A 27482-nucleotide genomic window follows, 5' to 3' on the forward strand; every position below is an offset into this window, starting at 1 on the left:
ACACACACTGTAGTCTCAAAAGCCATATCATTAAAGTGACTGGATATTTCAGAACTCATTATCACTATTTTTATTCAATATCATTGATTATGCAAGACCATCAAGCTGAATCTCATCCTCCCTAGAGAGATGAGGTGGGGGGACCAGAGAGAGAGGGGAGGGAGGGGGAAAAGGGGAGAGGGGAAGAAGAAATTTTATATCTGAAAATATTTTTGAATCTTTAGAAACATCCTCAATAACTAAGATATCACATTAGTTTCTGGCCCTCCAAAAGGCCATGATAAACAAACAGATACCCAGTATACCTGTTATATGGAAAATTTATGGGAGAAGGGAGTAATTAGGAAAATAGAATTAAGGAGTGTTGAAAGAAATGTTAAGAAATGTTTGAGAAACACTGAGTGAAAGGGAGGTCTCAGAAGGCCTAGTGCCTGCCTGTAGATGGAACTCCCTACAGGAAGCACCCTGAATAAATGTTTAAGAAAAATATCCAGTCAGGATGAAAAGATTGCTCCCCTCAACACTTTAGGAGGCCATCTCATCTAAATGCCAAAATATTCATGAATTCAGATTTCATAAAAGTCACATTTGTGGCCTAAATACATACTGCTACAGTAGGACTATATGGGTAAAGGGATTTGATACGTTTGTGAGTGAAACATGTATTTCCTCTGATACAGAGATTTCTCCACATAGGCATTGCTGCCTTTGCTCACAAGGATGTATGATGAACTCTTACATCAGCATTGCTTATGATATAAATGCCAAAAGAAAGAATCAAAATATCTTTTGTTTGGCAATTGAATAAACATGTCAATCAATTCAATAGGAATCCTCAAATATCTAAAGTGAACCAGAACTTCTTTTAGTAACATGGATGAATCTTGGTGCCACACATGATAAAAGTTATACTGAAAATAATACTAAACTGATAATAAACATGAAAATAAACTGAAGTAATGTTAAGTTTGAAAATAGTAGAAAACTGGATGTGGTTGCTCACACCTGTAATCCTAGATACTCAGGAGCCTGAGATTTGAGGATCAAGGTTCAAAGTCAGCCCAGGTACTAAAGTCCATGAAACTCCTATATCCAATTAACCACCAGAAAACCAGAAGTGGTGCTGTGGCTCCAGGGTAGGGCATGAGCTGTGAGCTGAAGAGTTCAGGGACAATGCCCAGGCCAAGAGTTCAAGTCCCACAACCAACAAAAAACACACAAAATAGTAGAAAAGGAAGGACACCATACACATAAACTTTAAATAAACACTTTCACAAAGCAATACCATATATCACTATGTATATACTTATGTAGGAAAAGTATAATTTTGTATAGCCAGAATGTTTCCAAATTAAAGAATATTAGTCACTGTTGAAGGGAAAAGGGAGTAAGATAGAAAAAGTAATAAGATAGACTAAGTAGAGCCATTATATTATTGCATCTATAATGCTTCATTTCTTTAAAAATAAAAAGGAAAATGCTAAATGCAAATATGACAAGGGATTGACTTTTCTGAATATGAGTGAGGGTATGTGATTATCTTCTACTTATGTGTACTTTACAAAATTTTTATTAAAAGATGAAATATTTTACACATTGTAGGGATCAAGGAATATGTAGAAATTTCTTCAACCTGGTAGATGATGCCACAAAGAAAATAGAAAATTTAATAGTCACCAGTGTAAATATCACAACTGATTCTACTGAGGTAAAGAGCAAAAATTCCCACTCAAAACTTGCTTTCTCATTCAGTATACAATGACCAGACAAATGAATGAGACATAAGTATTGAACAGGAAGATAAAAAAAATACTGTCCATTTCTATGTGAAATTCCTGTCAGAAAAAGACTCTCTTAGCAAAAATGCTCATGAAATGGTTAAAAAGAAGTTCAAGTTTATTCATTTCTGCCCCAGTTACATATAACTAATATGAAAATGCAGTTTAGAAAGTAAAATTATATATTTCTCAATTTTAGAAAAACCTCCACATGCCTACAAATTTAAGAAAATCATATCGAAGGACTATTGAATAAAATTTAAAATAGATTACTGAGGAACATGTATAATGGCTCACAGTAATAAGGAGATTAAGTTGGTTCTTGTTTTGTAAGAATGTAAATTTCCTATTGCTGCAGATGGGACCCCCTCAGGTGTTAGTTACTAATAAATGATTAGTGACGATTTTTCCCATACTTCTGTAGGTTGGTATTGTGTGTGGTTCTTCTGTTGGTCTCATCCAGGATCACTCCTGATATATCGCCAAGAGGCTTGAGGCTTGGACCCTTAAACATAAATGGCCACTAAAAGAAATGAAAATCAAAACAACTCTAAGATTCACCTTCTATCTGGCAAATATCATGTAACCCTTTTACTAATTACAATAAAAAAAATCCCTGCAAAAAAAAAAACAAAAAAAAACAACTCTAAGATTCTACCTCACTCCAGTTAGAATGGCCAGGATCAAGAAATCTAATAACAACAAATGCTGGCAGGGATGTGGCCAGGAGGAATCACTACTACACTGTTGGTGGGAGTGTAAACTCATTCAACCACTATGGAAAGCAGTAAGGTGGTTCCTCAAAAGACTAAACATAGAGCTCCCCTGTGACCCAGCAATTCCACTACTTGCCATTTACCCAATTGTCCAGAAACAAGGACATACTAAAGCCAGTAGCACAACAATGTTCATTGCAGCACTATTTACCATAGCAAAGATATGGAACCAACCCAGATGTCCCTTAGTTGATGAGTGGATCAACAAGATGTGGTAATTATGCACAATGGAATTCTATGCTGCTGTCAGAAAGAACAACATTGCCCTATTTGTAAGGAAATGGAAAGACTTAGAAAAAATCATATTAAGTGAAGTAAGCCAGACTCAAAGGAACATAGGCTCAATGGTTTCCCTCATTTGTCATAATCAGTAGAAACCTTGGGCTCTCCTAGCAGAGATTTACAATAGAGCCAAATCTAGATAGGTAAGGCCATATAGTGGGACGCTAAATGAAAGGACTTCCAGGATATAGAAACAAAAGCCATATAATGAGTGATTGTTTTTCTTAATGTACTATGTTATCTCTCATATGTTTTGCCATCCCTTGGTTATCTCATATTGTTACAGTATTTCACCTTGTTATCTGATATATTGTATATATGCTTATTTGGTTATTTGAATTAGGATAGGGAAGGGGGAAAACAAGATGGGGGGTGGAGGTGGGGGGAGGGAAATGGGGACCAAGACATGAGACAGTGTATCAATGTTTGTGAAGTAATGCACTTTCTATCTGGTAAATATAATGTAACCCTTCTATTAAATACAATAAAAATATGTGAAAAAACATAAATGGCCAAGAAAATGCACAAAAAGATTAGCGTGAGATCCCCGCTATGATTCCCAAATTTTCTAAATTTTATAATTAAAACATGGCAATGTTAGTATAAGCAGTAGTAGATAAAGATCATGAGAGAGAGAGAAAAATAGAGATAAAAAGAGGATACAGAGATGGACAGAGAAACAAATCAAGGAAAATGATTTTGCATATGTTGAATTTTGTTAGGATTGGGAACACTTGAAATCATTAGGGACTTTTATCACTGAATTAATGAATTCACATCTTTTTAAAATAAAATTAAGCATAGGCTTTATAGCATGGACAATGGCTTTATCTTGTGATAGTACCAGAACTCGATAAAGAAATGTTCTTTTAAGTTAGAAAGCATAAAGGAAAAGATTGATACAGTTGACTACAATCAGTTATAACTTCCTGTCCAATAAGTGACAAAGTGTCAAGAGCTGGACTAGAAATTTTTTTTTTGCAAGGATAAGGAATATTCAGACTTCACTAAAAGATTTTATAAAGCAATAAAAAGAAAAAGAGTAGTATGAGAAGGAAAACACTTAAGCAGCACCTAAGAAAAAAATCATTGCTATTACCAACAACTGTACAAAGCAAGGAGCAATTACATATGTAAGAGTATACATAAAATAAATACACAGATGTCAGTGTGTATGTATAGTCTTAACACCTTCAAGATAACATTCAAGTGGGTAGTCAATGACTATTTCTGCCTTTCAAAATATGATATTAATTTATGGTCCTTTCAACAATTGAGTCCATTTAATTAAACATGAGATAAAGTTAAACATCTTCTAGACTATGCTCAGACATTTCATTTTGACAATTGTTGTTACTTAAATATGTGCATTACGGTTTAAGGTTTAATACTTTATAGCATTTTTACTTTCTTCATGGTAGATGAGGAAGAGAGATGTAATGAGAAGCCTAAATAACCTCTTCAAGTCATAAAAATATCTCAATAACAAGTTGTATCCCAACTCTGTGCTAAAACCTTAGCAAAAAATGTATTAGCTCTCAAGTTATTTTAGTATATCAATCTCCTGAAGCATTTGGGTTTTCCACCTGTGTGCAAAGACGTTTAATGGAGAATAATGAACCCTGAAGTGTGTGAGAATATCACAGTTAAACCTTCTGCTGGCTTCTCAGAAAGCAGTACTTTTCCTAAACTATTTCTTTAACAAGTTGTGTTGTCTCAGCGGGCTTTACAGAGTTTAGATCATGCTTTACCCAACTGGCCCCAGATGGAAAATACTCTCTTGAAATTGGATGGCTTTTTAAGTGTAGTTTTCCACAGCCTGCTCAAAGAAAAAATAATAATAATAAAGCTTGAACAGAATGCATTTAGTAACATAGACTATAATTCCCTTATCATCCCACATATTTGGATGTTTTTGCTTTTGGCAGTGAAATTTTTCTAATTTAATTAACTCATTAACATGAGCAGATGACACAGTGTGAGAATTCTTTTCCCTAGTCACTTATCTAAAGATTCTTCCAATCCACTGAGGTTATGTGCACACTCTATTTATTTATTTATAAAATGTATTTATGTACCCATTTTATTTCCATTCTGACACCCCCTGAGTTCATGAGCAATACATAGACATTTTATGTCATGAATAAAAATCACTCTTAAAGCAATAAATGGAGATGAGTCAGAGGAGGGAAATAAATAGTGGAGAAAACCTTTACAAAGAAAAACTGGGAGAAAAGGAACAGATGGTTTGGTAAGGGCAGCCAGTAAAGAAATGTGTATCTTAGTCCAAGCTACTGCCGCTCGGAGTTCTTCATTTTCTACACTGTAAAAAAAAAAAAAAAGCAGGCCTTAGTAGTTTCTGTCTGGAAATCAGCACTCAATAGCAGGAATAACAATAAAAGCAAGTTATTCAGGGTTGGCCCCATGCTTAAATTATACACTTTTATGTTGCTTTAAATTTGATTTATCCACACACAATTATGTGCCTCTTAGTTTTTAGCTTCTTTGAAATTTGAAGAAATGTTCTTTCTTTCCTTCCTTCCTTCTTCCTTCCTTCCTTCCTTCTTTCCTTCCTTCCTTCCTTCCTTCCTTCCTTCCTCTTCCTTCCTTCTTTCCTTCCTCCCCTTTTCTTTTTTCTTCCTCCTTCCCTCCTTCCCTCCTTTCCTCTTTCTCTCTTCTTTACGTTCCCATATCTTCCCATCTCCCTTTGCTCATCTTTCTCTTTCTTCACTTTTCTCCTTTTGTCTTCATCTTTTCCATATACACACGCACTCACATGCACAGGACTTCAGATTAAAAATAATGAATAATAAATGTTTTTCTGATGAGGCTTGAACTCAGGGCATGAGCACTGTTCCTGAGCTTTTGTGCTCAAGGTCAATACTCTACCACTTTCAGAAAGGAATGAGACTATACTGTTGGTGGGAATGTAAACTCATTCACCCATTTTGGAAAGCAGTGTGGCGGTTCCTTCAAAAGACTAAACGTAGAGCTCCCCTATGAGCCAGCAATCCCACTCCTGATCATTTACCCAAATGTCCAAAAACAAGGTCATACTAATTCTAGCAGCACAACCATGTTCACTGAAGCATTAATCACCATAGCTAACATGCAGAAACAACCCAGATGCCCCTTAGTAGATGAGTGGATCAAGATGTGGTACATATACACAATGGAATTCTATGCTGCCATCAGAAAGAATGACATCGCCCCATTTGTAAGGAAATGGAAAGACTTAGAAAAAAATCATATTAAGTGAAGTAAGCCAAACCCAAAGAAACACAGGCCCCATGTTTTCCCTCAGTTTTAATAATTAGTAAATGTCTAGGATTATCCTAGCAGAGGATCACAATAGCTCAAAAGCTATATACATACGGCCATTTAGGATGAGGCTAAGCAAAATGAACTCCAGGTTAGGGAAACAGGGAGAGTTTTATCTTTGTGATTGTTGTTCTTAATGTAGTACGTGAAGTTATTTCTTTTTTCTCCCCTTATGGTTTATCTCATGTTGTTACTGTATCTGACTTTATTACCTGATATATTATGTATACATTTATTTGTTTATTTGAAATAGGGAAGGGAAGGGGTAAAACCAGGTGATTGGGATGGGGTGGGAGGAAGGAAACTGGGAGGAAAACATGGGAAGGGATATCAATCTTCGAGAAGTAATGTACCCACTACTTGACAAATATAACTGTAACTCCTCTATATATCACCCCAACAATAAAATATAATAAAAGTAATGAGTAAGAACTGCTGTATTTTATATGAAGTAAATTATTTTGAATGATTTGTTAGGTATTTTTTAACTATCTACTCCTGTATTTTAAAACAAAGCTCTGTCTTATAATCTTACTTAAAGTATTTTATCTTTGAAACTCTAAAAGATAGACTCACATGAAGATATGTATGTTTTTTTTTTGGAAATTTAGATTCCCTAATTCTACCTTTGATTAACTTTCTGTTTAAACAGGGGAAGGGATTGTCGATGTCTTATTATTAGTGAAGTAAAAGAGTGTTAGCAGGGAAGAGGTGTTTATCTAAAATGTTCATATCTAGCATTTCTTTTGGGCTGGGGTTTGAAGATTACAAACTGCTGTGTGCAGTAGCTAGAGAAAGCAATTACTGCTGTCAACAGCTGTGTAGCCTCCTTGGGGAGAGATGGAGGGAAGAAAGAAGCCTACGCTACGTTTTGACCCACTCAGATTAGTCCTCACTTGACTGCAGTTAGACATGCTCAGGAATCTTAAAATAATGATGCCTACCTTCCACCTTTATTAATCCTAATTTGTTTGGCCTATGGATAGGTTTCATTGATTCCCCAGGCAACTATAATGTGCCCAAAGTTTGAGAATCTCTGTTCTTAAACAGCAGATGCCACTCTGGCTGCTATTGCTTTTCTCCAGGGACGATGCTCTCATCTCTGAAGATTCTGGGAAAAGGCCTGGGCAGTGATTTAAATGCATCCCATGTGATTCTGTGGTGTAACCAGGATAGAGGTCAGTTTAGCTACCTCATCAAGGTTGAAAAATTGCTACCTTTTGATTTGTCTTTGGTACATGTTGTGCAATAGGCTGTCCCTTTCCAAACTTCAGGAGCCAGGGTACAGCAAAAGGTGATGAGACTAATTCCTGATTCACAGCCACAGCCTGATACTAAGAAGTCCTGATGTTCTTTTACACAAAATGTGATTATGGCTAATAGTGGTGGGCCATGGAATTCAAAATAGGATACTGATTTCTCTTAACAAAGAAATGGTAAATGTTTGAGATGGTGGCTTACCTAAGTAGTCTCAGTTGATCCACAATATATAGCTGTATGGAGATATCCCACAAGGCTAGACAAAGATGCATAATTATTATCTGCTAATGAAAAACATTTTAAAGATTTATTTTTTACAAAAAGGAATTTAATTGTCAGTATAATAATAATGAGACGTGGATGACCTTTTAAAGATTGCTTGGGTTATAGTCCTGACTTCATGAAGGGATTACACAAGAGCTTATTAAGTTGTATTTCTATAAATATTATAGAAGCAGTTTGATCGGCCAGCTGTAAATGTGTGTGCATTGTGTGGGGGGTGCAGTGTCCTGCCTTCTTGTACCTAACTATTTTTCTTCCCCATAATGGGAGGGACTTCATTCTTAGGCAAAAGTGTGTTCTTTAACAAGCAGAGGAAATAGGTAGATATAACTGAGTTGGGGCAGTTGATAAAAACAAGTAAAGCCTAGTGAGTAATTTATAGTCTGATGCAATCTTAAATGACTTTCCTTAAGTTAAATTCTTCTCTGTGTTTGACTAAAAATGAAACTTGATTGTTGTAAATATGTTTAGTATTTCTTTGCTTTAGCAACTTGTTTTGCTCCCTTTCTCTATAGTTACAAAGATAGCTTTAAACATACATTTATTTATTTATTCATTGAAGTAACAAATGTTCATTGAGTTTCTGTCATATTACTATGCACTAGGCATTTCACTAGCTAAGAACATCGAATATAAAATGCTACCCCTGCTTTCCAAAGACTTAGTGTTTATTTAAAATTAATTTTAGACTTTTTTCCTGAAAGCTTAAGAGAAAGTGTTTTCCAAATGAGACAGGCTACCTGAGCAAGGATAGCTCCATGAGGTACACATCAAACATTGTCTATCCTGGAAAAGAACTTTCTTTTCCAGCAGAAAGATATTTAATGCATCAGAGAGATATTAATATCTTATGAAGATTGAAAGGGTTAAAGAAGCAAAAATGATAATATAATAATGGCACTCAGACTTTTGAGATGTTGCTAATGATATCCTTTCTTAGCTGAGTTTCTTCTTATTGCTTTTAAATTTCCTCTCTTTGCCTTTCACTGACAGAACTCTCCGGAAGTCTTGATAATGTAGTTTGTACCTATATACCCACAATACAGAGAGGTGTATCAGTATAAAATGAAGGAAGGGAGAAAGTCCAACAATCAAATAAGCAGCAAAGAAGGAAGGGCTGTGGATGTAGACACTGCCATCAGCATTTCCTCCCAGTGTTTAGATTGAGAGATCAGTAAGCTCATGTGTGACCAGCTTGAAATCTGGCTGTTAAAGAATGAATGGTGCTTGCCCAGAAATTGATAGGGTGACATCTTAACCATTAATGAAACTGTCTTTGGGCAATTAAAGAAGTAGTTTAGTTGAATTAGGCTGTAAGACCATAAAGGTAGACCTACAACCTTATGGAACCAATGTCCTACTAAAGATTCCCTAAAAGAAGATGAAAAAGGCTGTGCAGAGGCTGTGGGAAACACAGCTGGTAGGCAGCCATCTGTAAGCCAAAGAGAGAAGCCTAGAAGAAAACCACTCTGCTAACACCTTGACCTTAAACTTACAGCCATCAGAATGAGAACATAAATTCCTTGTTTCATCTACTCAGTTTGTATTATTCTTTTACCGAGGCCAAAAATGAACATTTTACTAAGTCACACATATAAATAATAAATGTAAGAGTTAGAAATGAGATTACAAATGTGTATTAAAAGTATTATTTTCCAACATGTTATTGCCTAATTACTTTTTCTAGTAAGCCTGGAAAAAATGAGAAGGTTTTTGTTGTGGTTATTTCAGGGCAGGTTGAATTAGATGGTGGAAATGGCTTATCATATCTCCATTAGACCTCCACTCTCTACTGTGTACAGATAGCATGACTGAACACCAGCCTGCCTGACTTTTCCTTCATTGGCTAATGCCTCACTTCCAGTTGCCTAATTCCCATTACTATTTTGTTTTCTTCAGACAAAAAAAAAAACCCTCATGCTTTTTGAGAGTACTATTTAAGAGAGAATGTGTTTGGTACATGTGAAATCTGCAGCCTGAACAGCCTCTATAACTGCATTCATCATTACAGAGGCTATTCTGAGATACCAATGAATATAGTCAAAGAAACAAGGAAAGGAGACTGCCAATTAAGCGACGCTCAGTAGGAAAACAAATTATGTTGACTAATACTTTCCCCTATAATAACAGAACTAACATTTCTTCCCTTAAAAATCACTGCCTAGGAGGCCGGGAGTTTGGCCTAGTGGTTAAAGTGCTTGCCTAGCATGCATGAAGACCCGGGTTCAATTCCTCAGGTTCAATTCCACATACATAGCAAAAAGCTGGAAGTGGTGCTGAGGCTCAAGTGGTAGAGTGCTAAGCCTTTAGAAAGTCCAAGGACAGTGCTCAAGCCTTGAGTCCAAGCCCAGGACTGGCAAAAAAAAAATCACTGCCTAACTTCTTAAACTAAACACGTTGTAGCCCTTTCCAAGCCATGAACCATATGAAATAAAGCTTTTTGCAGCAAAAAAAAAATCATTGCCTAGACTTAACTTGCTTGTTCTTCACTAGTAGGTGCTGTCAAAGCAGCATATATTAAGATCTTATCCTATATAAAGGGCTATCCTAAGTGATAAACATGACTCATAACTCAGGTCCCCAAGGGTTCCTATGAAAGTTAGGAGAGAAAGATAATCATTACCAAATGGAGCTGTCTAGGAGGGTCTTGTGAAAGAGATGAGATCTGAGCCAGGAACTAGAGTATTTGGTGTATTAAGCCAGATGGAGGTGAGAACGATCATCAAAAGCATGCTCTCAGGAATGTGCTTAGTGTGTTTGGGGGTTGTAAAAGATTAGTTGGCAGGAAAAAGCCCTTGGAAATGATGTTAAAATGATGGAATTTTCTTCTGAATTCTGAATGGACTCCTAGGAATTTCTGTGTGGACCAGTGATGTATTAAATTGAGCGTTTCCAACAGGGAGATCTGGAATGACTAGGAGAGAAGGGAGCCAGAACTGGAAAATGAGTCCATTTGTTTCTACCATGGGCTGATGCTGTGGGTAGATTCTAGCTTGGGTAGAGCTGATATTGTACATGGGCATTCACAACGGAGGAAACCAGGACAGAATTCACATGTTAGGGCTGTGCACTTCATTTAACCCATGTGTCAATTGACAGGAGCAATTGACAGAGGTAGACTGTATTATTTTCAGTTTTATAATAAAGATTGATTTGTGTAGCATTTTCTTTCCTTTTTATTGTGTTTTGTTGTTGAGGTGATGTATAGAGGGGTTATGGTGACATTTGTCAGGTAGTAGGTACATTACTTCTTGAGCATTGATGCTCCTTCCCACGTTTTTCCCCAGTTTCCCTCTCTCCCACCCCCTCCCAATCATCTTGATTTTCCCCTTCTCTTCCCGTTTTCAAATAAATGTCTATACAATATACCAGGTACCAAAGTCAGATATAGTAACAACCTGAGATAAACCATAGGAGAAGGGCGGAGAGGGAGAGGGAGAGGGAGAGGAGAAATAACTTCACACAGTAGGTAAAAAACAACAAACACAAAGGTAAAACTCTTTTTTCCATATCCTGGAACTCATTTCACTTATCCTCATCCTATATGGCCATACTGTTTCTCCAAGTACTTTTGAAAATGAAGGACATACTGAATTATGTTCAATAATAGTTGAGTATCTAAATGTACACTGTAGGTAATTACAGTTATCGTGTAAGTTTCATTTTCTCATGCATCATTTGATTGCCACAATTGTGTTGGCAATTGAGAGAAGTGAGTTTCAGAGAACCAAAATGACTTGTCCAAGGTCACTTAGCTAATGAGTAAAGCCCAGGCTCAAACCTTGAAACTATTTCAAGTCCTTTACCTCTTGGTGAAAATTGGAAGCTGGTACTTAATACGCATGATGGATTCTTACTAAGCAGCAAGTTTAGTCATTCAAGGATGAGTGATCTCAGTATATTATAGGAATGGATTCTGTTAAAAGCAATCAGTATTCCCTAAATACTCTCAAATATCATCCGCCATTTATTCTGTCCCAAAGGCAAGCATCTTCTAATGTTCCTCAAATATTTTTAACTGGCATATTTTCTAATTAAATATTGACAGTAATGTCTTTTTTTCACTTTTACTTCATTGGGCCTTGGGCTCAATATATCTTGGTTATGAGCATGTATTTGTCAGTTTGACCTCACGGAATTTGCAGACAACATCTATGTGCACAGTGACAAAATGATTCTGACTGGTCAAGAGAGGATGGGCATGAGACATTGAAATAGACTGTTTCTAAACCCATTCCCCATTCCATTAGCAGAATCTTTAAAAACACAGGGCTTTGCAAAAGACATCTCAGACATTCACGAATCATTGAGGTCTTCTGACTTAAGAGATGTCTGTTCTTTACTTGTTATTTAGGTCTTTGTATTTAAAAAGTCATTTTTCTTTAAACACTTGTTTCTGGTTAGAAAGTTAAAAACCAAGGAGCTAAACATTGTGCACTTGGATAGTAAAACAAATGTTCACTTTTTGCAGTGACCCTGGGAACAGACGGGGGATTCTTATAAATCACAAAGGACAATAAATAACTTACCCCATGGAGGGAAAGAGACAGCATGAGAAAAGAGACTTTGGAAAAAGGCTTTCTCTGGACAGCAGTCTTGTGGTAAGTACTAAATATTCATTTACCACTCTATATGTTTTGGCTTAAAATGCATTGTTCTTTGACTGTTATTTTCTGAACCCCATATTTTTGAAACCTCTATTCCAGCTACCCACATTAGCAACACCCACCCCGGGATTCTGTTTCATTTATTTTTATTACAAACTCAAAAGCCAGAAAGTTATTGGAATGTTTGTACAGTATCTTAATAGCTACGTGTCACAATCTGTCAACATTATATATAATTACATTAATTCCAGCTGAAATGGACACTAACCTATACAAAAATGCTACTGTTATCGTTCATGCCAACATGATATGTGTTTGTCCCATCACCCATGTATCTTAATTCTGGGGTTGACATGATTAAGAAAACAATAAAGCTACAAATATTGGAGACCCATGAAATGACAAGATGTTCTTAGTTTTCTATTGTTTCAGTTGTTCTTAAATTTTTCTCCTAATAGCTTAAAGCTGTGGAATATCAGCCTTAACTTTATTATAATTACATCAAGGTTTGAGAGAGTAGGTAGGCTAAAGAAATACTCTTAACTTACTGAATGCACAGGCTTGCCACTTTTCCACAGGCTCAGGCTAACATGTGTAGGTCACCTATTCTGTTATATAATGCCTAAAAATAGAGCAAGAAACCACATGTTCACCCACTTAAATAGAAAATTAGCTTGGCTCTATTGTTTGTATATTTTATAGGGATGTACTTTTTCATTTGTGAACTCTCAACACAAGGCCTAGAACCTGGTATGGAATAGATATGTACCCAGTGAAATATTTATTAAATTATCAGTTACGCCTTTCAAATTTTTCTCCTGGATGCCCAGATTTGCCATGTATATATTTCTTTATTTGCCCCCAAATAATTGATGTTTCCTTTCGTAAACTGTTCATTGGTGTAAATTTCTGGAATTGGGAAATGAGATACATTGAGCTTTTCTTTGTGTCAAATCAATCTTCTATAATTGCATCAACAGGCAGATCATCTCAGGGCTTTTATGTACCAATTATATATTTGTATAATATATATGTTATATATGTTATGTATACATATATTATACACATATATGTATATTTGATATTGGGAATTGAATCTAGTGTTCTCCCATTTGAGTCTTGCCCTCAGCCTTTCATTTTGTTTTTGAGACAGAATCCCATACTCACCTTTGACTGGGGATAACTTGGAATTCGTAATCCTGCTGCCTTAGCTTACTCCATAGATAGGATAGCAGATGTACATCATCAACCCTGGCTAACTTGTCTTCTCTGTAGATGTAACTTCATCTCCTTGGTCTTGCTAGGTGCAGGTAGAAAGTGTTATAATTGTATAAGTAGTGTGTACACGTTTATATGTCCATTCACTTTTTAACTTACTGGATAATTTGGAATAAAGGGATAATTTATGAGCTTCTCATTTGCATAAATAAACCTCTTCATACATATTAACATGCCATTATGGTCTGTCTTGGGCATAAGCAGAGATAGAGATAGCCATATGGTGTGATGTGAGCAGCTGAGTAAAAGATTCTTTTCACTCAGAAATATCATCTTTGTTAGCTGGTCCCCCAAACCACAGGTTTCTGCCTTTTGATTTCAACTCATATGCAAATGCCATATAAAGACACACATACTAAACTATTGTTTTTCAGTAATTTATAGTAGACATTAATAAAATGGTTTGGAACATTCCCAAATATCAACCAGATCAACAGAATTTTGTTAAGAAGCTGCTAGGACAAAGTCACTGGAAAACCAAGGAAAGAGAAGGGAGGAGAAAGGGGAAAAGATTATCATGAAGGTATTGGGTACTGGCAAACCCAGAGAAAGAGAAAACCCATTGAAACCTTCACCCATATGTCATCTTTGCCAGAGACTTCTTGAATATGGGCCTAATCATATCCTGCCACATAACTAATGCCAGCTGAAGAATCCAAACCAAGCTTGTTTTCCTGTAGGCAAGTAGGACTCTGTCCTGGCCTTTACTCTGTGCTGACTCTGTCTCTTGACATAGGGATACAGAAGAATTTTGGGAAAATGAGAACTTGATTTTTGACATGACCTAAGAAACTTGAGTCCTGCTTAGGAGAGACTTCACCTCAATGAAATTCCTTTCTTGTCTCTTGGAGGCTGATTACATGTCACCTTTGCCTGCCAGGTTGGCATACCCTGAAAAAGCACAGCCTTTCCCTTGAGTATATGTAGGGAGTGCTTCCCTGCTGTTGAACATTATATTGTTTTGTCCAAGTGATTAGAATTTCAATATTATGTTCTGTCTTTTATATAAGATATTGCGTCTAGATAGTGACAGCAGGAGGAAGCTCCTTCAGAAAGTTCTCTAAGAGTAGAACGAACTGAAGCCAAAATTAAATGAACTGTTCGGTGACAGTCAAGGAAATACTTAGAGGATGGCAGGCGTGGTGGCTCATGCCTGTAATCCTAACTACTCAGGAGGCTGAGATCTGAGGATCAAGGTTCAAAGCCAGCCTGGTCACAAAAGGACCTGAGACTCTTATCTCCAATTAACCTCTAGAAAATGAGAAGTGGTGCTTGACTCAAGGGTAGGGTGATAGCCTTGAGCTGAAGAGCTCAGGGACAATGCTCAGGCCCAGGGGAAGGGTGGTAGTCTTGAGCTGAAGATCTCAGGGACAGTGCCCAGGCAGAGTTCAAGCCCCATGACCCACAAAAAAAAATACTTAAGAGGATTAAGTGTACTTAGGTAACTAGATTGGAAATTACTTGAACACAGGAAATTGTTCTTTGTTCTAACTTCATTCTGAGACCAGATAGATTGCTGGAAAAAAAAAACAAATATGGATAATCTTAGATAAAGATTGATGAAAAAAGGGGTCTGGAGATTGGCTTAATGGTAGAGTACTTGCCTAGCACTCTACCCAAGACCCAGGTTTGATTCCCCGATACCACTTGTATAAGAAGCTGGAAATGGTGCTGTGGCTCAAGTGGTAGAGCTCTAGCCTTGAGGAAGTCCAAGGACACTGTTCAGGCCCTGATCTCAAGCCCAGGACTGGCAACAGCAACAACAAAAAAAGATGGGAAAAATAGCCACCCCCCACCCCGGTATCATGCTCCATGTTCTCATTTTCAAGTCATATTGTACATATTTTAACATTAGTTTATACATTTACTTTACTTATATTTGCAATAGCAGGGATTATATATTCTAGGCAAGTTTCTACCACTTAAGATACACACCCAGCCCCTTTGTCTTTTTGTTTTTGTTTTTTGATATAGAGGCTCACTATCTTCCCAGGTTGATCTCAAACTTAGAGGGTATTTTATGCATATTCTACCACACACAACTCTTATCTTATTACTTGAATCATAGAATATTAAAGTAGGAATGGATTACCTAGTTCCTTACCTTGTAGACAGACCAGTTAAGGGCCAGAAAGACTATCTAACTTTCCTAAATTCTTACAAGTATGATTACATAAAAGAATAAAATATATCCTTTCACTGGTTACATCCATTCTTTATCATTTTAAAAATGTTATCCTAGAAAGAGAAGATGTCCTTTTGGGAAACTTTCTAGAAGAATGAGGAACGTATTAAAGGCTTAAGTCATGAAATTCCATCACAATAATCATTATAAGCCCCTATTTTTGAGAATTAGGAGTCCCAGAGGCAATTTCCTCTTTTAGATTTTGCAGAAGAAAAATCCTTCATAATATATGCTAAGAATAAGGTTCTATTAACTTTATTACATTTTTTATTTTACATAATCAAATCAGAAGTATTGAATTAGAAATTATAGCTCCCTTGCAACAGCTTTAAAAAAAGTTAGGCTAAAGGAATTGTAGGAATAAAGAAACCTGCAAACTGAATATGGGAACTGAATTTGTAGTCCTTAGTCAAAATTTTGCCGTTGGCATTTGGCATGGGATGGGTTTGAGTGGTGTTTGTTGGGGAGGAGGGACAGAATGTGCTCACATGTGTACTTCTGAAATACTTTATTTGATATATAAATCTTTATAAATGACTCCTTTTAAGGAAGTTTCAAGTAAGTGGAACTAAAATGAAAAGTAGGTTCCAATGTGAGTAGTACAGTCCATAGAGAAGAGGCAAGGGCTGACACATTTGCCTCCTCAGCAGAACCGTATCTTGTAGATGTATATTCACAGCAAGTGTCATGGTCTCTCTGATAAAAAGAAAAAAAATAATCACATTGGAAATCAAAGGCTTTTCTTGACCTAAACCTGCTCAATCCTCCCCAGGATGCTTTTTGATAATAAAACAAAAATGAAAAATAAAAAAAACACTCAGTGTTTCCTGCAGTGCTTTTTCATTTGTAAGACTTCTTCCCATTCTGCATGTATAGCTGTTTGACACTTGTAGCTGTGGTAGGGCTTAACACATGAGAAGGCTGATGAGTGAATTGTCTTTTTAACCAACCCATATTTCAACTGCAAGCCTTCTCCTTTAATATGAGGAAGAAACAGATTTTTTTTCTCCTAGGAACAGATGAGAGTACCAGTTTCTCTGATGAATTCTCTCGTAGTACTGTTGGCTTCCTCTTTCACCAAAGGGACACAAGACATGCATTACAATAGATCCTCATCTTTGACAGCTATAGTTTTGCTAGACTTGTAGGCCCAGAAAACGGTACAATAGTTGTTTGCTTCATTCTTCACCCTCTTGACTTTTTGTATTTGAATTATAGTCATGAAGCCCTTCCACTGCATCTATAACAAAGTCACTGGAGTAGTACCTTTGAAAAGCTGTTATAGGAAGGTGGTAGATATTTTAGTTGCATTGTTCATCGTTCTCCACCTGGCTATGTATCCCAATTGTATCCCAGAGACCTTGGTAAAAGGATCCCAGGGCCAATGGGAAGAGGAAATCAGAGCTGGGGGAATTGGATTACAATAACTGGATTACTTGGCCTCTGGTTTCAGCTTTGAGTGTGTAACCCTGTCCCAGAGTTCCTGTTACAACCACCTCTCTGTGTTCTTACTCTTTGTCCATGTCCCTCTCTCCTTCTTCATATGAATGAATCTTGGATGTTCATAGCACATCTCTTGCCCATTTTCCATAGATCTTGCCATACTTAGTGGATAGTTTCTCTATCAAAATCCTCCCAATCAGAAAATCTGCATATGCCATCTCTTTCTGTAGTCCCCTGATGGATACATCAAATGTTTATAGTTTACCTTCAAGAGATAATACACAGGAAAAACACAATCACACCATGGAGGTAAGTAGTGTGGGCACTGGATGAGCTAAGATTGCTCGAGAAGGAGACATTGTAGTTAGATCATGTTTTAAAGTAATGGGATATAATAATCCCTGAAGACTAGAAGAGTAGAGAACAAATCCAACCAAGGACATTATTGACTTAATATTTTTCTTCAGGGGAAATTTCTTTTTCATATCTAATTTAAATCTCTTCTACCTAATCACCAGTCACTTCCTCCCTGGTTAGTGACCAATGAATCTCCAATGAAGGCATTGTGAACTACACCTATGAAGGTCCAGTAGTAATTGCCTCAGTTTTTCTTTTTTAAGGTGACATGAGCAGTAGCTACCACCCAGTGCCTCTACTGAAACAGAAAACCATCATTGACAGTATCTGAACAAATAAGCATAGTCATGTTCCAATAAAACTTTGTAAGGATAAGCAGCAGTCTGGATTCTAAAGGCTATCTGCCTTGAGGAAGAGAATGTGACAGTTGAAAATACAGGGTCCTCAGCTTTCCTAAGTGCTCACTTTGTAGGAAGTGATTCATGGTAACTTTCAGTGTGAACGTTAAGCTGAGGGATCAGGGATGGGCTGAGAAGCAAAGGATCAGATATTCAGCAAACAAGGCAAACAAGGTATTTCAGAAAACATTCTCTAAGTATTGAGAGAATGTTGAAATAGAACATTTCCTCATTCACTGAGTTTTGTCAAAATGTGAAATAGGTTCTTGTTAGTGTTAACCAATGCAGTCAACAAACTATAATTATAGTCACATGACATTCAATGACACATACAAGTTCTGGGAAATCTGTCATTGTGCAAACATCACAGAGAGTACTTACACAAGAGTAGATAGTGTAGTCATTCCACACATCGCGTTGACACAGTAAAGAAATGTGGAAAACATGAGATTTATGGGGCCATTGCTGGCATGAGAAGGCATTCTGTCATACAGTAAAATTTTACATATAACTGGAGGAAGAAAAATTCAAAATTCAATATAAAAAGTATAATGATCACACCCATAAACCAGCCAGTTATTATGATTATCAAGTATTATGCACTATACCTCTATATGACTGGAGTATGGTAGATTAATTTATATAAATATCACCATGAATGTGTGAGACATCTTAAATATTTTGGCATTGTATGGCTAGAATGCCATTTGATGGTAGAGATTTTTCAGCCCCATTTAAATTTTATGGGATCACTATCATATATGAGGTCCATAACTGATCAGAACATTATTACATCATATGTTTCTCTATTGGAAGTTCTATTTATTAGTGTTTATTTATTACTGGATCTCTCCTAACTCTTACAGTTCTTCTTTTAGAGTCTGACACTGGAGGGATGCTATGGAACTCTAAACATTAGACTTCTGTAGCATGTTCCTAAATGTTTAGATTGATGCTCCCTTGACCAATTCTGCTGACAGAAGTATATAAACAGTGTTGGGGCTTTTTTTGGTCCTTGTGGTAATTAGAATTGTCCTTTGTTCGCTAACATTATGATTGCTTTGGGATTTCCCAAATGTTCATCCAATGGGAGAATGGGTCAGGGAATGAGAACGAGCATTTTATTCCCCTAATTGCTGTATTTCCCTGACAGAACCACCTTCTCAGAATAGTCCAGTCAGGAGCTGGCTCTTGGGTATGCTGAGGTCTGAAGCCCTGTCAGCAGGCAGGGCTGATGAAATATAACTCAAAGCTACTTTAGCAGGTCACACTACTTGTTCAACTGGCAAGTCCTGCATTATACACTTGATGTTGTATATGGAAACTTGTTAAATACTTATAATAACCCTTTAAGGCAAGAATTCTAATCATCCCTATTTTTCAGATGAAAAGTCTTGAGTAAGTTAGACAATGACGTCAAGACTATAGAGCTGGCTAAGTGATGGTATCAATATTTCACTTTGGGCTTGACTAAAACTTAGGGCTAGGCTTACCTGTGGTCTAATTGTGTGATTTTATTTTTAATTAACAAGGATTTGAACCAACTCTTAAGTTTAGAATAATACATATTTTTATCTGAAGCATTATTAATTAGAATTAAAGCCACGGAAGAAATTGTGGTTGAGTGACAGTGATTGTATGGCTATTCCCATCATGCAGTAGGGCTTAGAAGGTAGTGGATGATCCTCAGATGGCTGCATGTTCTTCTGGTGGGGTTACTGAAGGATGAGGTAGGAAGAAATCTGACAGAGTGCCCTAAGAGGGACTTCACTGAGGAAATAGCATTTGTCTGCCCAGCATTTGTTTGCAATTGATACTATTGTATGAAAGGGAAGCTTTCTTCTTTATGGTTTGCCTTCATTCTGAATGTCCTTTCTCCCTTCCTTCTGTCCTTCCTGTCACTGTTGATAAGGCAGCCAGAGAAAGTAATCACTTCTTCCGAATTGACCATGAAAATGCCTTGCCCCCTTCTCTACTTGTCTGTATTATTATATACAGAGATTCTCAATCCTTGACACTATTAAAATTTGGGGTCCAATCATTCTGGCCTCTACCCATTGGAAGCATCCTCCTTCAGGTGTGATGACCAACTTGATTCTGGTCATATCTAATTGTCCCCTGGGAAACAATCAACTCTGACTGAACTACCTTGATGGTCCTTGAGGACATGAACTATGTCAGTCATGTTCACATTCCTTTTTCTAAAGCCCAACACACAGAAAATTTTCCATGAAATAAGAAAATAAATTTAAAGTTGACCTTCACCGCCACCAGGAAGATATCTTTGAAGAAGCCATGGGAACTTCAACGGGTGATGAAGTGGTATGGAAGCATCTCCTAGTTGATGGAGACAGCGTGGGTGATGATCAGATAATTAATATGCTAGTGGAAAGTTTTGCTAAATGGTGCATCTCTGGATCCCATGAAGAAGGATATGGCCAGTACCAATGTAGGCTGAGCACCTGGTCTCAATGGGAATAGAAATAGAAGGTTGCTGAAGCACATAAATAATTGCTGAGTGTAAAAAGGAGATGCTTCAAGAATAAAGAATACAGAAGAATCAGCAAGAATATGATGCTTTGGCAAAAGTGACCCAGCGTCATCCAGACAGGCATCAGACATTAAAGGAGCTAGAGGCGCTGGGAAAAGAATTAGAACATCTTTCACATATTAAAGAAAGTGTTGAAGATAAGCTGGAATTGAGATGGGAAGTTTCATGTTCTTCATAGTATCATCCATGAACTTCAGCAAACATTGGAAAGTGATGAGAAGCTGTCAAAGGGAGAAGGTGAAGAAACTTTCATAGGTATAGAACCTAAATCATGACAAGCTAGTCACTCATTCCCAAGAGTATTAAAATTGCTATATGTCTGTGGTATGCTTAGAATTTGTTACATTTTTTTAGATATTCGGTTTTGGCAGTGAAATATTTTGCTTTTAAATATTTACATTTTATTTATATTCACACAAAAGAAAATGATTGCAGTATATATTTGCTATTATTAAAATGTTATTGTACTGTAGTTTGAACATAGGGCCTGGCATTTGCTGGGCAGGTACTTTACCATGTGAATTTCAAGTCCAGCCTGTATTTTTTTATCCTTCCTCATCCTTTTCCGTTTGTTGGTCCCGGAGATTGAACTCAGGACTCAGGGCTACTTGTTCTCGCTCAGCTTTTTTGCTCAAGGATCAGTCATGCCTGCACAATTTTTTACTGCTTAACTGAAGATGGAGTTTTTTCAGATTTTTTAAATTCAGGATTCTTTTGAACTGTGATCCTCAGATCTCAGCTACCTGAGTAGCGCAGGTTGCAGTCCTGAACCACCAGTATCCAGCTCAATTTTTAGTTGTAAACGTAGGAAATAACATCTAAAAATGTTTTAAAGATGCATGATTTTGTTCCTTAGCACTCTAGGTAATTTTTAACTGGTAACAGTGATAGTTTTATAGAGAGTTAGACTGTAAGAAGGTGGCATTTCTGGTATGCACATGAGGTAGTAAAGTCCATGATTAAAACTTTGGGGGACCAAGAACCTATAAACTGTATGCATGATACTTGTATATTCCTTGTGGAAAAAGGTTCCATGATGTTGAGGATTGTTGATTTAAGAGATAAATCTTAAGTATTTTATACTTGAGCATTAAATGCTAGTATTAAAGTTTAGTATTTTAATACTTGCTTTAGTATGTAATACTGGAGAAACGTGGCTAAGTGTTTTGTTATGTTTCTATTTTTAGTAGAAAAATAGTGGGATAAAGAGTTTTTTGATATTAAAAAATAAGAAAAGAAATTTAAAGTGAGCTATTCAGGGGCTAAGCACACATCATTAAGGAATTATGGATCTGGAATAAAGGAGACCTCTCCCATAGCATAGGCATTGAGAGCTGTTGGAGAAGATTGATGAGGGCAGATAAGATTCCCAAGAAGGGCTTGGAGGGTGGCTGAGTGGTAGAGTGCTTGTCTAGCATCCATGAAGCCCTGGGTTCTATTCCTCAGTACCACAGACACAGAAAAAGCCAAAAGTGCTATTGTAGCGCAAGTGGTAGAACACTAGCCTTGAGAAAGCTCAAGGACAGTATCTAGGCCTTGAGTTCAAGCCCCAAGACTGGCAAAAAAAAAAAAAAAGATTCCCAGAGATGATTCCACTATCTACCTACCTACAACTTCTTATTTTAATAAGAGATGTGTAATCTGATTCCTAGGTTATCTTGAATTCTAAGAGAGATTCTGAACATTGATATCTTGAATACCAAAGTACATACTAGGGGAAACTTATTAAAAGACCGCATGTTTTTTCAATTCACTGAAATCTTTTATATACAACCTAATGATACATGTATTTATGCATTTTTTTCCTGGGGAAGGAATCTTAGGTATAATCAGATTTTTAAAATGTATCAGATTCTCAAAGAAAAGGTAGGGAGTTTGCCTGTCTTTGGGTGCTTCCCACCTGCCCACAGCTCACTTCCCTCACCAGGGTGATTGGACACCCTTTATCATCCATGCTGAGCTGGGGCAGTGAATGTTGTTTGCCAGTGTCAGATGTGGCTCCTTGTGCTCCTACACTCTCTGAGATCAGTAAATCAACATAAGACATGCTTTTAAAAGCCTTTTGCAAATGCAACATTCTTGACAGATGAAGAAATGATAAGGCTTCTACAGAAAAAAAATAGAAGTATCAGTGATCAGAGACATTTGCTTGGCATGTTCCATGTTTTCTTAGGGCTCTGAGAGGGGCTTGTCATTCTCCTGTTGTCTTGCCATCTTTCAATAACATGAATAATCAGATCACATGAGTTCCCATGGCAACCGAGTTTCCCATATCCTCTGGCAGGCAGGCTCGTTTCCACAGCAGACTCTCCAGTGCTTTGTCCATAACAACAGGTAGGACATTCATTGATCTGCTTCTAAGCAGCTGGGGATTCTTTCTATGTCCCTGCTCTCCTTTCTAAGGTTTCTCACTCATCACCATGGGAATTGTACATTGACTGGGTTTGAAGCTCTTTGTAATAAGGGCTAAGAAACACAAACTGTACTTTCTGTTTTACAGAACTGAAAAAAAAACCTATTTATATGTACAGAAATCATAGTAAAATTTGGATTTTCCAGTAGTGCAAACCAACTGATGAGAATTAGAAAGAAAAATTTGCACATCTGGCTATTGATCAAGGAGGGCCTAACTCGGAGAAAGTGGACTTTTTTAGGTATCATTGGACTATTGGTCCAAATTTATACTATAATGTTCTGGATATTCCCTAGAGGAAAGAAATATACTGAGAAAGCCACATTGTCTTGAAAGAAAATGGGGTATAATCCTACTTGTGTGACTGATACTTGAGAAATCTGAGCAAATGATACAGTCATCCCCAAAGAGTGTCCTGACTTACCTTTTGTCTCTTCCAGGTGCTAACTCTACTTTCTCATTAGCATTCTCTTACCCATACTCCCTGATAGAAGACACAGGCCACTGCACAGCTAAGTCATCCTGATTTCCTTGTTTCTCCTTCAATTATCCATGTAAGCCATATATACATTAGACTTATTTAGGCCATGTAGTTTACACTCATTTACCACCCTGTACTATAGTTCATTATCAGTTAATATTTATTAATATCCACAAGGTTCATGAACATGAATTAGATAGCATTTTCCATTACTTTGTGTTACATTGACTTTGCACAGCCCAGCCAGGATTTATGATCTTTCTGCTAGTTTCTTTTTTTTTTCTAAACCCTCATCTCTATCCCAGTTTCAATTAATATTTCAGGAGTAAATCCAGGAGCCATTATATTAGAGTCCTTCACTTAATACTAGATGTAATGATGTGGTTCAGTCCCTTTTGTTTAATAATTTTGCAAGTCTCTGTGAACACAAAAATGTCATTTGTCTGGGATGCTCTCTACAAGCCCAAACAGTGGTGTGTCCTGGTTTCCTTTACATTCCAGGCAATTCCAGATGTTTTCTCCTCATAAATTTCAGTTCTTTAGCTAGACTTAATGGATCATAATTGTCCATTTCTGAAGATGCCTCTGAGGCTTGCTTTCTTCTGTCTTTCGGCACCTTTTAGGTTTTGACTTTTAAACAGTTGTCTTCAGCTTGATAGATTTCCTACTGCAATTAATTCATTGAACTGCTTCATGCACATGGTTGTGTACAGGGAAATAAAATCATTTGGTCTGATGAATTCTGGGCTCCATCTGTCAGAGCCAGCAGATAAATAGAAGAAGCTGTTGTTAGAGGCCTTCCATCATTGGAGATAGAGTGGCCTGGAGGTCTGGCAATAAACCAACAGTGCTGAGAGCATAGTTCTTGCAGACACTGAGCAGGTACCCTGGGATGAAGTTATTGCTACTCTTCTTTCCTCCCTATGTAGAATCTGAGCTAGTTTTGTGGGAGCTTACATGGAAGATATCATGTGAGATACATGAGTACTAAGGAGTTATTTGGTCCAGAGCTATTTTGGCAGGTCCCTTGAGGCAGAATATTTGATCTAAATCCTAGTTGATGAGGCATAGCAAAGAGGATGTGAAGGAATGAGGGAGCAAGCCAGGTCTTTACTGAATAGAATTTTTCATTATCTTAATTTTCCATACTTTTGTCTACAAAAACTATGTATCAACAATATTGCTTCCTTATTGTCTGACTCATATGAGGTCCTGGGAAAAAAAAAACCAGAAAAAGGAATGCTGAAGCCAGAAACAGAGGGAAATAACAAATAATTTTGAATAACAGGTTAATAAAGGGTTCATTTATAAAGAGGAGGTAGGAGTCCAGAACCCCAAGATAGAAAGTGAGAATCCATGGTCACTGAGCCTAAGAATAACAGTGTGAGCATAGGAGACAGCTACCTGGAAGGCAATGCCTTAGTGAGTGAAGGGATAAGACCAACAATGTCCCTAACAGCAGGAAACTAATAGGAACACAATCTATCTCCAGTCTCCTCCTGTTGGGGACCGACTGTGGGGTCAATGACCTTGGACCTGACCTTGGACCTACACAACGGTATACACAAGGAAGTAACTCTTATCATGATGACTTTAAGCAATGTCAATCAGTTCTTATCATGATGACTTTAAGCAATGTCAATCAGTTCTTATCATGATGACTTTAAGCAATGTTAATCCTTTCTCATTTATCCTATATGTGATTTGTTTACTATTTTGTATGAATGTAGCCTCTGGCAACTCCCTAGTTTTAAGAAGAGTATTTAAGGTCGGAACTTAAAATAAAGGAGAGAGTCTCTTAGGCGGCAGTCTGGAGCTCACAGTCTTCTTGGACTGCTGACTTGGGCTGTAGTCCTCCCGAACTCCATCTGTTTGTCTCTCTTCTATTTTTTCCTAGTCCTTGCCCCTATTTCAGGAATCCCAATCCGCGAACCCTGGTTTGCTGCCGGCTGGCCCCGGCATCCTCCCCTGATGGAATCCCTGAAGGGGTCTTCAATGGCTGATGGCAGTTGGAACCTGAGCAGGGTGGTGAACTTTGAAGTTTCTCTCATGTAAGAACGCCTACTACTTTAGTCTCTCTCTTATCATACTTCTGGTCTAAGAAGATACTAACTGATTTATCATCACACTAATAACATTATTGTTGTGGTTTTGTGCTGGTCCTCAGGCTTGAGAGAACCTGTGTGCTGCCGCTGAGCATTTTCTGCTTTACCTCTGCTTTCTTCCATCCATATGCCGAGATGATCACATCTCATTCAAAGCGATACTGGGAGAATCAAAGCAAAGAACTCAAAGCACAAGTAGAACCCTAACACAGTATTTGCTGTAGCCTTGTCTGTAATTTAAACACACCAAACCAGTGGATATAACCGTTCATGGTGGCAGGTCTCTTTGTTTACATAGGGAAGAAAGCATTCAGAAGAGACATTTAAAAACTATTTAGTTTATGTACATACACATTTGATGTTTAGCAACAGAATAGTATATACATGGTGCTAGAAATATTTGCACAGGTATTTACTATAGGTTTAATTCAAACTAAGCCTTTGATTGCTTTCTTCACAGTCCAATTCCTCAGTAGTTCCCCATTACTAAGTTTCTTATATGGAGCATTATAGTTTTTTTTTTCTTTGAACTTTTGGCCTTCTGCTCCCTCCCCTGAAATCTGTCCAGTGTCTATTTATAACAGGTAATTTTGTTCCAAAGGTTTCTAGAAGTGCACAAATAAATGTACAATGACTCCCTGTGCATAAGGTCCTGCTGGGTCTTTCTGCTCCTGCTCTACAGAATCGGGCTACAAGACTGGGCTAGGGAGCTCTTCTTTGTCGCATGCCTTCAATTGTTTGAGCTTTGCCAACTTGAAGCAGTGGGAGATGAGTACTGGGGAATGTTTCCCATCTTACTCCCTCTTTTTACATTGAAGGCGGGGGGAAGACTTGGAGGAGTTGAAGTGGAAAAAAGTTTTTCCACTACATAAAGAGAAGTAAAGAGGAAATAGGGTCCCAGTGGCCTCTTGCCAGGCCCCAGGAATGCATCAACCCTGGGAATTGGCACCTGTCCAGCCTCCTCAGAGGTTGCTGACTTGGGAAAACTGGCTTCCTGGTCGTTGCCAAGAATGGAGACAATGGCGTTTTGGACAGTTCAGTTTGGAAAGTTTGGCTTTTGTTTCAATATCAACATTTATTAGGCACCTATGTATTTATGGCAAATGATAAAATGCATGATTGGAAGTCAGTGTAACTTAAACCAGGCAGAAGCACCAGGGTCTTGTGCAACGTAGAGAGTCTGCACCTAATTAGGGCCTAAGTCTTTGTTTGGGCACATTATTACCTTCAATGTGAGAGCTGAGCAGCACAAATCCTAAAATTAAGTACTAAACTGAGCTCTAAATTAAAACATTTTATCCACTTGCCATGTGATTTAGAAAGGACTTTAAGAGAATGAGGCACCGGACATGTATGTTCCTTTTTTGCTGATGATGGCATTTTCATTTCTCGTGGGGCTTGAATTGAGGGCCTGGGTGTTTGTTGGCCCTGAGCTTGTCTGCTCAATGCTAACACTCTATAATGTTGCACTATGGCTCAACTTCCAATTTTCTGGTGGTTAATTGGAGATAAGAGTCTCATAGACTTTCTTCCTCATGCTGGCTTTGAATCACAATCCTCAGATCTCAACCTCCTGAGCAGCTAGGATTTATAGGTGTGCGAGCCACCAGCACCCGGCAGAACAGGTAAGTTCTTTTTGGAGGAAGAGGCTAAGACCCTGTGTTTAATTCAGCGTAGAGAAGCCCTGACCCATATGAAACTGAATCCTGGATTGGGAAGGAGGATACTAATTACTTTAACTTGTGATCACCTAACAGGAAATTAGGATGATGGTATTGTGTGAATAATCCTATAACCTTAAAAAAACAGCCCATATGCTTTTTGTTCCTGCTGTACTTAAAAGTCCAGCATCTCTATAGCATCCATAGCATCGCTATAGCAAGGTGTCGTGATACCTCCAGGGTACAGATAAAGAAACCAAGGAATAGAATTACATAACTTGTCCAAAGTCAGATGACTGTAAAC

At 37.5% G+C, this 27482-nt stretch overlaps 1 protein-coding gene and 1 pseudogene across 1 annotated transcript in view; both read left to right on the forward strand.

Annotated features, from left to right (window-relative positions):
• The window catches only part of Nckap5 (NCK associated protein 5), an 864637-nt gene that overhangs the window by 33466 nt on the left and 803689 nt on the right, over nucleotides 1-27482 (forward strand). Inside the window, exon 2 of the mRNA XM_090342913.1 lies at nucleotides 12171-12300. Within this exon, the coding sequence (XP_090199039.1) occupies nucleotides 12232-12300 (69 nt within the window). The 5' untranslated portion in view covers nucleotides 12171-12231. The remainder of the gene's footprint in view (nucleotides 1-12170; nucleotides 12301-27482) is intronic.
• LOC150056467 (THO complex subunit 7 homolog pseudogene) lies at nucleotides 20230-20793 on the forward strand (annotated as a pseudogene).

Source organism: Megascapheus bottae, chromosome 12 (assembly GCF_031878675.1).
Source record: "Megascapheus bottae isolate mThoBot1 chromosome 12, mThoBot2.hap1, whole genome shotgun sequence".
NCBI classification, from domain to species: Eukaryota; Metazoa; Chordata; class Mammalia; order Rodentia; family Geomyidae; genus Megascapheus; species Megascapheus bottae.